At 41.1% G+C, this 13,212-nt stretch overlaps 1 protein-coding gene across 3 annotated transcripts in view; it reads right to left on the bottom strand.

Moving 5' to 3' along the window:
- Dock11 (dedicator of cytokinesis 11) overlaps nucleotides 1-13,212 on the bottom strand; it is a 187,185-nt gene that overhangs the window by 74,088 nt on the left and 99,885 nt on the right. For all 3 annotated transcript variants that reach the window (XM_052738112.1, XM_052738113.1, XM_052738114.1), the window contains exons 21-27: nucleotides 11,091-11,212; nucleotides 10,559-10,645; nucleotides 9,754-9,843; nucleotides 4,159-4,277; nucleotides 1,749-1,818; nucleotides 1,537-1,662; nucleotides 398-469 (exon numbers count right to left, since the gene is read on the bottom strand). In XM_052738112.1, coding sequence (XP_052594072.1) covers nucleotides 398-469; nucleotides 1,537-1,662; nucleotides 1,749-1,818; nucleotides 4,159-4,277; nucleotides 9,754-9,843; nucleotides 10,559-10,645; nucleotides 11,091-11,212 — 686 coding nt within the window. The remainder of the gene's footprint in view (nucleotides 1-397; nucleotides 470-1,536; nucleotides 1,663-1,748; nucleotides 1,819-4,158; nucleotides 4,278-9,753; nucleotides 9,844-10,558; nucleotides 10,646-11,090; nucleotides 11,213-13,212) is intronic.

The raw sequence follows: 13,212 nt of genomic DNA, 5'->3' as shown, positions 1-13,212 counted from the left end.
GTATGCAAATGACTGTGGACTCTTACCTGTAATTATTTCTTACTACATAGCAGACACTGCACATTCAACTGTAAGAACTGAGCGACCTCAGACTTATGCAAACCTCCCATTGTTTCTATAAATAACATTGGAAGAGTTAAGGGCAAGAATCGTTGAGAATAAAAGGGGATTTGTATATTATTGCTATGTGTAAAGTTATCTCTATATTTGTTACATGCCACTCTTATAAATATGTAAAAATTACCATTTATCAATTAAAATAAGCCTAATGTGGTGCCTCAGGCCAATAATCCAAGTACTTGGGAGGCTGAGCGTGGGTTTCAGACCAGCCTGGACTACAGGTTGTCTCCAACATAATTAATTAATTAATCAAGAAATTATTGTTGTGCTTACTTACCTTAATTTTATTCTCTTCCAACAAGTATGTGGCCATGGACTTTGCAATTATTTCAAAGAAAAACCATGAGTACTGAAAAACAAACACACAAGCCTTAACTGTCGCCCAAATGCTCGGAGCTTTGAAAAATTTGACAAATCACTAGAGTTCTCATCTCTGAGGGTGGATAACATTTTCTAGTGATCCCAATCCACTATCAAGGGCTCCCAGCATACCTCTGCAGTGTTTCAGACCCAAACAAACAAACACACAGACAAAAAGGCCGGGCTGTTACCGCAAGGCCAACTACCCCTGGCCAGTGGGAGAATGGGAAGGTTTGCTTCATGGGACGGGGTTATTTTACCACAGACACTGTTTTGGAATGCCATGGTTGGTTGTAAAAGTAAACCACCTTTTAGCTACTTGTATTACTTCTTTTAAATTCTGTACAGTTAACATTTAAAGTTTTTATTAGCCTATATTAATCATATATTAAATGGGTTTAATGACATTTTCATACATGTATTATAATGTACTTTAATCATATTTACCCTATTGTCCTCTCTTGTCCCCCTTCCCTTCCCTCTTGCCATCCTTCCCAAATACATCAGATGATAAATCTTATTGCTGCCTACACTCAGTTTGGATAATCATCTTCGGCTGTGGTGCAAAATTGGCACATCTTATATGACCTATGTGGTTGCCATATCATGTAATTGGAAAGCTAGCATTAAGTCTCTAGCCAACACATCCGAAAAGGCCCATAATTTTATCACCAATTAAAGAAATAGTAAAAATAATGAGAATAATAGTTACTACTTATTGAGTGCCTACTAGCTGCAGCAATATTGTCAAATATTTCAACTTCGATATGCGTTAATAGCAGCCCAGAGCTAGGAAATAGGTAGCCAAAGGTCTACGAACTATATACTGTATCAGATACAAGATTCTGCCTCATCTGAAATTTATCTTTTACACATTTAATTGAGGACAAGGGGTGGATTGGGAGGGTGAACAAGGCTCTGCAAAGGATACATGTGCAATGTAATAGAATGAAGGAGGCTCCGGGGCAAAAAGGATAAAAACAAGAATTAAAATGGAAAGTCACCAACAAGTATTTGGAGGATGTTTTTGTTTCCAGTTGTGTCTTCCATTCTTACCTTTAGAAGTTTATTTATGGCTAAGAAATCTGCAGACTGTTTCAATATTGCTATCATGGTAGTAGCCAGGGTTTCGTGTATAAGCTGGGTCTGAAGAGTGTTTGGTTTTTCAGGTCTGAAGCTATACTGCAAATAGAACCAAATGAACTATCAGATACAACTGTCCTGAGAAACAGTCAAATCATCCAGCAAGAAAGCTTTACTCCACAAACCTTTATGAAGGATCTTAAGTAGCTATCGAAGCCTTCTTCATGGCATTTTGACACAATGTGTAAGAGAACCCTGAAACGACAGTCGTGAAAGTGAGCAGGTCATGTTTCAACTAATTACTATAGTGTGACTCTCAGATAACAGCAGGGTAACCCAGAAAAGAAAAGAACCAAACCAAACCAACAAAATGCCCGAACAACAAAAGAGAGGTAACAGAAGAGGTGAGGATAGCTTAAATCTACAAGATTCCAGTGCCTCATATACACTTAGAGCCTTGGAAAATGTACTTCCTGGTTCAAAAGGATACTTTATTTTGACAGCCCGGATGTTTCGTCTCCTTTCTAAATCCAGGTATTCACTTAAAGTATGGGCATAGCCCTATGTTGTAAAAGAGCTCAAGTAAAGTAAATACTGAAATCCCTTCCAGTGAGGACAAAAGGGACAGAAAAGAAAGGTAAAGTGGCTGGGAGTGGTGGTGCATACCTGTAATCCTCGCACTTGTGAGGCTAAGGCAGGAAGATCACCATGAGTCTGAGTCCTGTCTGGGCTACAGTCTCAACCAAACCCAACCCAACCCAAAGAAACAAACGAAAGACAGCATGAAAACTGTCAAGGGGAGGAGGGGCAGAGCAGGTGAAATAACATGAACGTTGGAGGTAAACTCAAGAGGCTAGTCGTGCCTCTCACCCTTCAGCAAGCGCCAGCATCACCTGGAAGGCTTCTGAACAGATTGCCTGACTCTTTGTCTGGTGTTTCTGACTTTGCAGGGCTGAGGTAAAGTTCAGTGATTATTAGCATTTTGATAAGCTTCCTCAAGATACCGCGGCTACTGATCTGGGAAGCGCATGTTGAGAACCATTATATTAGGATAATGCTTCTTAAATTTTCAACTGGACTGTTCCTGGCAGTAGAGATGGACACATAGCATGCAGGTGTTTGTAGCCTAGGGTCTAGAGAAAGAGGCCGTAGCAACAGCAGAAGCAGCAAAGCCAGGGACATCGAGCACTGAGCTCAGCATCTTCATTAAAGTCTCTTACTTTCATTTTGAAATGCAAGTGTGTTTTACCCTCTACCCTACAATGTATCCTTGTTTGTTTTCATACAGAAACAACTTATTCTTCCAAGTCAAAATTCATGGCTTCGTGCCACATTCTGTCTAGTAGGAGAAACACTGGTCATGGGTGGCTCTATTGGTTAAAACTAAAATGAACTACAATTAAGTATTCCTTCCTCAGAAGATACAGGCACACTTCAAGTGCTCACTAGCCAAATGGGGTAAGTGGATACTTTAGTGGACAACACAAGTATAGAACATGGGTAGAGAAAGGTCAGTTGAAATTTATATTTGTCTTATAAATAGGCATGGAGCAGTAAATAGTGCGACAGTGTAGGATTTCAATATCTCCTTTTCAACAATGGATATAAAATTAAGAAGCAAATATTTGACTTGAACTATACTTAAAACAAATGCATCTAAAAGACAGATACAGAACACATTCCATTAAACAGTAAAAGAAGACACATTCTTCTTATGGGCACACAAAATATTCTCCAGGATAGAGTATATATTAGGCTGTTCAAAAAGTCTTAACAAGATTTAGGAAGATTGCAATCATATCAAGTATAGTTTTCAACCACAGTATGTTGAAATAAATCAATATGAGAAGAAACTGTGGAAAATGGAAATGACCGTGGAAAGTAAACATCATACTTCTGAACAAGAAGTCAAAAAAAAAAAAAAGCAAAGAGAAGAAATGAAAAAAGAAAGAAATAAAAATAAATTTACAGGAAAAATGAATGTACTTAGAATGTATAATATTAAGTGAGGTCACACAATCTCAGAAAGAATATGGTCTCTTATCATATGTCGAACCTAGGCAATAACTTATATATATATATATAATATATATATATATAAACAAATATGCCTGTGGGCTCAATATAACAAGTATAAAAGAGAACAAGGCTAATAGAGGATTAGGAAGGACTTAACACCGGTAATAAACACAAGTTATGAAAGAAGATATACGGCTAATTGTTTTTCTAGTTCTACATCTGTCACGGAGCTTTTGGTTCTGGTGATGGTTGAGTGCATAAAAATATAATAGATAGTAAAAGTGTAAAATCCAATGGGAAGTTCCACAGCTTCCATTGTGTATGGCTATTCTGACTGCATAGAAGTTTGGTGAGATGTACAGACTTTGGGTCTGGTTAATGTAGTCATGTGTTGTTTATTTTATTTGTAAGTTTTTATAGTAAAGAAAGAAAGAAACCAAAAGGCAAATGAAAAACAATCTTTCAGACAAGTGACAATGAGACAACAATCACAGTTCTCAGAGGGAGGTTTATAGCCATGAGAAAAGAAGAAAGACCTGGCGCAATAGCTTCTTTCATTGTAACACCGAAACTCACATGGTGCAGTTGATGGGAACGTCATCTTCATGGGTCATGTTTGTGAGAACTCGGAAGAGTTGCATAAGAATTACAGGTAGAAACTGTATCATGACTTGGATCTCCATGGCATGCAAACACTAAAATAAGTCATTATTAGTTATGGAAACAAACAGAAACATGATCCAATTTGCAAATGTGAAACAATAAGAAAATTAAGTCATGAGCGATATATTGACTAGACTATCACCTTGCTGAAATGTGAGATTCTGAGACAGGGGACTTGTTAATGACTTAATGCACCCCGTTATTTTGCCATTTGGATTCTGTGAGCTTATCTGACAAGAATGCTTAACTATACATATATCAAGTGCAATTTACTTATGGGCTTTGAAGAGAAACCAACTGACTTTTGGCAAATCTATACTCAGCGACAGGGTAGGGGTTGGAAAGATCTGCCTCCAAGCCTCCTGCATGCTTTCTAAGACAATCTTGGCCTCCAGTTAACCTGATTTGGGAAGTTAAATGGGCCTCAGTAAAGAACATGTCTATACTTTTTTTATACATGTATTTTGCTTTATCCCACATCATCTATAAAACAGATAGTTACGCATTTTACTATTCTTTTACATTTTTTACTACATCTTACTGTGTGTGTGTGTGTGTGTGTGTGTGTGTGTGTGTGTGTGTGTGTGTGTTTGTGCGTGCGCGCGTACATGTAGGAGCATGTGTGCCCCAGTGCATGAATGTGGTCAGAGGACAACTTGCAGGAGTCAGTTCTCTCTTCTATTATATGGATCTCAGAAATCAAACTCAGATCGTCAGGCCTGCTAGCTTTTCCCACCAAGCCATCTAGTCAATCCTCTAACATTCTTTGAATATATTTATTTCTTTCACATGCTTGCACTCGGTCTCTCATAAAGGGTGCTACAAACATCCAAATGAAGTGTTGACGTATATTATAGATTCATGTACACATAGAAATGCTGCAGTGCCGTTTGCTACATTTCTTTCTTCTTTCCACATTCATTCACTCCATCAGCCGAGAAAAAAGAAAACCAACTTGGCTGAGAATGTTTGACACCAATTCTACATGTAGTACTATGGGAAACACAACGATGAACAAGCCAAGTCTCCGTACTTAAGCAAACTCATCATTTCTCGGTCTTAGTCTCTGTCTTCATAGCCTCACATGCACCCTCCCTTTCCAGGACTCCATCATCTGTATCTTAATTACTCCAACAAGGACTTTAAGTCTCTGTGTAGCGTCTCTCCCATCAGGTTCACAGGGCAGGTTGGCTAGTTCCAGGACACGGGGTTGTCCTATCAAGGTTTCCCTCCCTTGCACTTGCTCTCCAATCCTCTCTACCACTGTCCCCTTTCAGGATAACCCCCTTGACATTTTTCTAGTTCATCTACAGTTTCTCTGCATTCTCAGAGTATACGTTACACATTTCCAAATTCATTGCCTACTTCCTTTAAACGCTGATTACATTAGACTACCTTCTACCAAAATGTTTTCTTTTTCTTTTTTCTACGGATACTGAAGATGTGACAGTTTCCCACATGCTAGGTAAGCACTCTCCTGCTGACCTACATCCTCAGCCCTCTAAGAGTGTTTGTGATGTCTTCCCATTACTGTGAGCAGCGGCTCTCGTTAGAGAGTCACGTGGTCTCTATGGGCGGTTTAGTGATGTCTGGGGATATTTTTGGTTATCACAACTTGGGTATGTGTGTGCTACTGATTTCTACAGGAAGAGGCCTATAGTTCTGCTAAAAATTCTACAACCAAGAGCCATCTTCCCCTACATGTCAATCGTGCTGAACTTGAGAAATCCTGCTCTAGGGAATTACGGTGAATGTATTGAAGACCTGGCCTACATTTTGAACCTTTGAGCTGATTGCTGTTCTTCAGAAAGGCAAGTACCACCACTGTCCTTTAACTATATCACCTGCTTCCCTTTTGTCTTTGTTCACAGCTCTAGCCAAATCCTAATTGCTCATCCAAGGCAAATTCAAATCCTCCTTTCAGTGAAGCCATTTCATTTTCTCAGTCAACAGAGGTGTACTGAGTGCACTTCCAGTAGCCAAACAGCAGAGAAGAAACAAAACAACCTGAACTCAGTTCCTACCATTAAGCAGTTCACTGTCTAAAGGCGGCAAAGACATAGAACTGAGTCACTGTAGTACAAACAGCAAATAGTAGGACAGGCACGGGTTCAACATGTACAAAAGAAGTGGCAACTGGGCTTCGAGGGGCAGAGAATGTGAGCTAAGCAGAAAACGGCAGGCAGACAAGGAAGATAAGCAGTCCATGCGGGACAAAACTAGGTCTGTCTGAGTTTCTCCCAGTTTACACTCCCAGCACCCAGAACAATGCCACATCAGGTGCTTAATAAATATTTGGTGAATGGTTGAATAAGTAAATAAGCAATGGAGGGCAAGGCAAAATGGAAGTCCCTGCTCTACACTGGCTTCTCAATGACCTGCATACTTAATGCCTGTAGTCCGAAGATTTAATACCTGTAGTCTGCATCAGACATGTAACATTTAATCACATATGTCTTTCGGTGGTCCTCTGTATTATGAAGACGTTGCTAGCTAACTTATTTTTGCTGTGTCTTTGGTTAGGCTGTAATCTCCATACTGAAGTTATGCTGTTCTGCAAGCCTCATAGCATGCACAAAGGTACTAAATACATAACAAAACTCAAGGAATACAAGAATTCATGAAACTGCCATTTACAGGAACAACAGAAAGAAACCTCTGCACAAGCCTTTCTGCACTATTTCTACAATCACATGCCATTTCACTTACTGCCACCAGAGGGTGTGTGTGCATTGTATAACTATCAGACATTCTACACCCTTAAAAACAAACGCCAGCGTACATCTTGTTAAATTGAAATACCAGTATTTGAAAATGATGTCGTATCCCATACCACTCTGTGAAAATTCTCAAAAAGCTCCCTCCAGAAGGAAAAACAATGGCCTTAACAGATAAACCATCTATCCATATAGTTGGAATCTTCCTAGACAGTACTAAGGACTAGATTTGAAAAAGTTACATGAGAGGCAGGCAGATCTTCGTGAGTTCAAGGCCCACCTGAGCTACAGAGTGAGTTCCAGGAAAGGCACAAAGCTACAGAGAGAAATCCTGTCTCAAAAAAGCAAAAAAAAAAAAAAAAAAAGACTATACAAATGGGGTTGGGGATTTAGCTCAGTGGTAGAGAGCTTGCCTAGCAAGCGAAAGGCCCTGGGTTTGGTCCTCAGCTCTGAAAAAAAAAAGGAAAGTTACATGACTATTACACTTCTAAAGGTCAAAAGCCACTACTGATCATCTCTCTTGAACCAAAATTGAACATTTTTATATGGCAGGCAGGATAGTACAACAAAAACTAAATTCAAGCCTGACCGAGTAGCTCTGTTCTATAATCCCAGTCCAGTCCAGTCCAGTATGGGAGGATAAGGCAGGAGCATTGGCAGTTCAAAGCCGATCTGGGCTATATAATGAGTTAAAGACCAGTCTGGGCAATTTAGCAAGGGTGTGTTAAAATTAAGAAATAAAATACAGGGCTGAGCAGATAGCTCTGTAGATAAATTGCTTGCCAGCCAAGCATGAGGACCTGATTTGGATCTCCAGCACCAACATAAAAATCTGGGCATGGTGTTGTCAGCTTGTAATTCCAATGGTAGGGATGGGACAGAGAGAGACAGACTCCTGGGGCTCTCAGGCCTACCTAGCTGACTTGGTGAGCTCAAGGCAGTGAGAGATTCTGTCTTAGAAGACAAAGTAGACAGCTCCTGAGAAAACTCAAGATTGACCTCTGGTTTTCACATACATGCACACACACACGTGTCTGCACATCCTTATACACACAGGTATCCACACACATATGAATGTACACATATATACAAACTACCAGAAAGTGAGGCTATAGCTTCATGGTATGGTGTTTAAGTACCTGGCATGTGTGAAATTAAAGCCCTGGGTTTAATTTCCAACACAACAACAGCAGAAGAATCAAAGGCAAATCATGCCAGTACACTTGTCAAACTCCTGCAAGGCTTCCTATCTGAACTGCAAAAAATAAACTTCCTCACTACAGCCTCAGAGGCTCCCCAGCTGCTTCCAGGTCAGGCCTTACCACTCTGTGCACCAGCCACACTACCGTCCTTCCTGCTCCACAATACACTCAGCGAAGCTCCTCAGGGACTCTGCTGGCTATTCCCAGTCCTTCCCCAGCCATGCACTTGGCTGTCATCTTCCTTTAAGCTGCCGCTCAAATATCACATTACCAGAGGCATTCTCTCTGGCCTGTGTAAGACAGAAAGTCTAGCATAGTCCTCATTTCCTTTGACTGCTTCTGGTGTCTCCAAGACAGTGGCTCTCCACCTTCCTAACGCTATGACCCTCTACCACAGTTCCTCATGCGGTGCTGACCCCCATCCATACAATGATTGATGTTGCTACTTCATAGCTGTCATTTTGCTATTGTTGTGAATTGCAATGTAAATATCTGACACGCAAGATATCTGATATGCGACCCCTGTGGTGCGGGGACCCCTGTGGGGCGGGGACCCACAGGTTGAGCACTGCTTCACTACAGCCTCTAGCATCGCCTGATGTGACATCTCTACTTGCTCATTTCTATGCTCATTCCCTCTACGAGACGTGAAGCTTCTCGATACGACATGCTGTTTTCTTTGCTTAGATCCTGATGCCTGCTTCCCAGGAAGCCCTCCAGGAGTCGTGTGTCATGAACAATTATGACCCAGCAGATTGAGCCATCTTATTTAAGCCTTATGACCTCGTGACCGATGGGTATTACTCTTATCCCAATGGACAAACAAGAGAAGTTCTGTGACAGACCTAGTAAATGACAGCCCTGTGACACAAAATCAGCTTATGATTCCGGACCCATACGCTCTGTCTCAGGCCATGCTATCTATCTGTCTGAAAGAAAGGGTTTCCCGGGGCCACTGGTAGGCAACCGCATATGGATAAAGGGAAACCCTGTAGTCTCTTCAGATCAAAATGCCTCAGATTTCCCACAGCTGACCTACTGAGAAAGCAATGGAAACAGGTCCTAGGATGCACACCACAGTCACAGCACAGAGTGAATAAGCCAACCATTAGGTTCTCTGTCTGCTACAGTATGATATCCTAAAGATTCCCTAAGACTCCCTCCCCTGTGCCACGTGCAGACAATGTTTCTATGTTTAGTGGGCCCTCATGAGAGTCTCCCATTAATGGGCACAGGAGGACCATTTGACACTTTATTACAAGGAAAAGTGGTTGTGTTCTTTCTGGCCCTTCCCCATCACAGCACGCTCTCCTTTAGTGGCAGGAAGAGCCAAGACCCCAAAAGCAACTCATATCCAAAGGTTTCTGAACCATGATGTCAAATTTGGGCTATAATATTTTCTCCCTAATGTAGCCATGCTGTTGTCTGCTTCTAAGCAGCCACTTGATGGAAAAGTACAAAAGAGAAAGTGTCCTCCTGAGGCCCAAAGGATTTTCAACCGTTTGCCTAGTTCGTTTTTTCCATGTCAAAATGCAGCAGCAGAAAGGCACGGAAAACAAACCTTTTGCAGAAAGCTGCTGTTCATTTACCTTTAAATATTTAATGAGCTCCCCTGGAACTTCTTTGGAGCCTGACTGAATCAGCTGGCAATGATGGAAGAATTTGTGCACATGCAGATCCTGGAACACAGATGGAAACAGCCATATGAGATTTGATTCATTATTCCCAAGCACACGCTTCCAGCTCTCCCTGATCTGGCATCTTGACGGCCTATCTATCTCGGTATTCTAACGCCTGGACTCTGGAGCCATCTCTGCCAATGTATGTTTTGTACCTGAAGTCCTCTTGACTATCATATAAAGCAGCATAGCCGGATGAAACTGGTGTGTGCTGGAAATTGCTAAACATGCCCAACTAGGTAAACACTTATTTAAGCCTTAAAAAAAACCCAGTGTGTTCTATCCAGTTCAGATGCTTCTCTCTTTTAATGAAACGAGCAGGAACAGAGGTCTGAAATGGCAGGTGAAGGAAGCTCCCAGGCAAATCATTTCTGGTATTCAGTACCCAACTTTGCCATGACACTCTGCTGGGGAGTCCAGTTATCCCATATGAAGTCTGTACATGTCAGTTTTCTGGACAGTGTGGGCCACACCAAGAGGTAGGAAAATGTAATGTATATTCTGAACTGGAATTCCTAATTGTTATTTTGGGCCTTGGGGTAAACCACCTCTTTTGACTTAGCCTCAGTTTTTTCAGGTTTAAAATGGTGATGATAGCCTCTACATGCCTTTTAGAGTTCAATTTCTCCAAACGGTGGGAGATTAAAAATAATCTAGTTTAATGAGGAAACATATTCCAGTATTCAGATTGAGAAATCTGAGTGCGGCAGCTTACCTGCGTATAAATGGTTGATTCTAAGTGGCTCTTAATCTTCAACAAAGGCTTTGCACCATCTACCCATTTGATATCCGCATTCGATTGCTGCATAGAAAATACAGCCATGAACATCTATATTATAGCAAGAGACACATGAACCCCTTACAGTACTACCCATGCATTTTAACAGATTCCAGAAAGGAAGGAATTAGATTCATCCAAAGAAATACTGGAGAAAATAAATGTCCTTTAGAATAAATGTGTCCTAAATTATTTTAGATTTCCAATCCTCTGAAGATTTATATAAATTACCACCAAAAAAATGAATTACTTAAATAGATGAGGCTTTTTTTATTTTTTAAGTCATGCCCCAAATCCAGTTTTAAGTGAGTAGAATTATCAGCTGTAAACACAGAGCACAGACTTTCCTTGTGAAGGGGGACTATCCTTCAGACCATATTTGAGTATTCCTGTCCCAAACCACACCAACAGAAGTCTACTTGTAAACATCTAAAACACAATCACTTGTGCAAAGGCAGACACCCCCTACCCTTCTTGACTCGGCATCATTCACATTCAAGTAGCCCGGGGGAAGATTGGCTGAGACTGGCAGCTGCTGTTCAAACGTGATAACTCTCCCATCCTTCAGCAAGGGTACCCAGGCAAAGCCAACTGCCAAGACAATAATCAACCATAAGAGACGAAATCACAAATGCAATTAGCTACGCAAATGTCTGCAAGCTGGGGAAGAAGGCAAGATGATGACGTTTCCAGGGATCTGCATGCGGGAGCCCAGGTGACAGGCGACTGTGGAGCAGGGAAGGAACAATGCTTTTGGATCGTTTCCTAATCCCAGCCTGTCCACTCACAAGTTATTGGCTCTGTATCTTTGGCAATAAAAATGGGAGCAACATAGCTTTCTCTGTTAAAAGAGTTGAGGGGCTGGCCTCAGAATACATGAATATATTGAAGTTTAAAATGTGCCTATGACATCACTATCTTCCTGTGTTGGGGGCTCTTTGAGTAGACTCATGTTTTAGAAGGTTCAGATCCTTCTATCCTTCTATTCAGAGTTCAAAGTCTCCCAGCTGACACCATCTCAGACAGCAATCATATGTTCAAAAACCTCTTACGGTAACCCTGGGATACGGGAGTATGGAGAATTAAGGTCGTAAGTCAAGGTTACAGTGTACACTGATCCAAGGTAGTAAAAGTGTCAATCATTTAGACAGGCAGAGTTTTCCTGACTGGAGGAGGAGGTGGAGGAGGAGGAGGAGGAGGAGGAGGAGGAGGAGGAGGAGGAGGAGGAGGAGGAGGAAAATGCGGCCAAGCTACAGTGTTTATGACTTCAGTCCACTGAGAGATTCCCTGCCATCTCTACATTTCTTAACACTTCTACCCCCCAAAGGGAAATCTTGGCTTTCGATTAGAAAACTCCTTATGTTTTGCTATACTAACCAGAGCCATCTGTGTTACTCAAGTTGTGTAGTGTCAGTATTTCCATTATACGGATTACTCTGGGCTTTGAGTATTTCTAACTCAGCTGTTAAAAAAAAAAAGAAAAGAAAAGAAAAGAAAAAACAACCCAACCTTGCTCTGGATGGACTGGCAAATGAGAAGGGATGGTAGTTGAAGAGCATTTGCAAATCCACTGCTTTTCAAGTCTTTAAAAGTCTTTGCATGAATGCCTATGCACGCATGTGCATGTGTGTGCATGTGTGTGTTTATACTGTGAACACAGAAGTCAACACAAATCTGGTTAGAATGTCTTCATGTACATGTTTAATTTGGCAAATGTTTTTATTCTTAAAAGCCAACCAAAACATGGCTTTCTCTCAGTAGTCTAAAGTCTTTCACAGATGCTGTACCATGTCTGAAGAGCATCTTCTCCAACGCAACTTCAAAAGTGCTTCTCCCAGACTTCTGCTCTCAGACAAAGCAGGAAAGTGTGCGGAAGGACCACTATAAATGACAATGTCAGGAAACCTACGAGGCCTCAAGCCTACACAAAGAACTACAGCAACTAAGGACTGCTGAGAGTGGGAAAAATAGCCTTCCCCAGGGAGGAACAGCAACTGGCTATCCAATACCAAACGGTCAGCCCGCAACACATACATACAAGTCACAACGTACAGACTGAGCAGGAATATATAAACATACACATATGCATGCAATAACATTTAAAAAGAGGGCATGAATTTGAAAGAGAGTAGAGAGGGATATATGGAAAGATGTGGAGGGAAAAAAGGGAAGGGGGAAATGATGTAATTATAATCTCAAAAATAGAAGAAAGAAGGCAAATGAAAAAGGAGGGAAAGAAAGAAGCAACACTCTCGATACTCTGAAACTTTTACCAATGGAAAACATTCCAAACTAGAAACTAGGGAAACATATTTCTTGTTTGTAGACAACATTTTTCCTCATGGAGTTTTTATTGAGCTATAATTTGTATGCTATTTTTTAGCGAATTTGCAGTTGCTCCATTAACAAGGATTGCAGAAATTTTTCATTACTCTAAAAAGAAACTCGACCGACCTTTGCAAGCACTCCCAACCTCCCTTTACTCCCCATCCCTAGACAACATCAATCCACTTTCTGTCTGCATGAATCTGCTTAGGTGACAGTTCTGCACCGTGAATTATCAGAGCATGGCCAAGTGTGTCCCTTAGTTG

Source organism: Peromyscus californicus, unplaced genomic scaffold (genome assembly GCF_007827085.1).
Source record: "Peromyscus californicus insignis strain IS unplaced genomic scaffold, ASM782708v3 Scaffold_10__1_contigs__length_136768540, whole genome shotgun sequence".
Lineage (NCBI taxonomy): Eukaryota > Metazoa > Chordata > Mammalia > Rodentia > Cricetidae > Peromyscus > Peromyscus californicus.
This window is presented reverse-complemented; position numbering and strand designations above follow the sequence as displayed.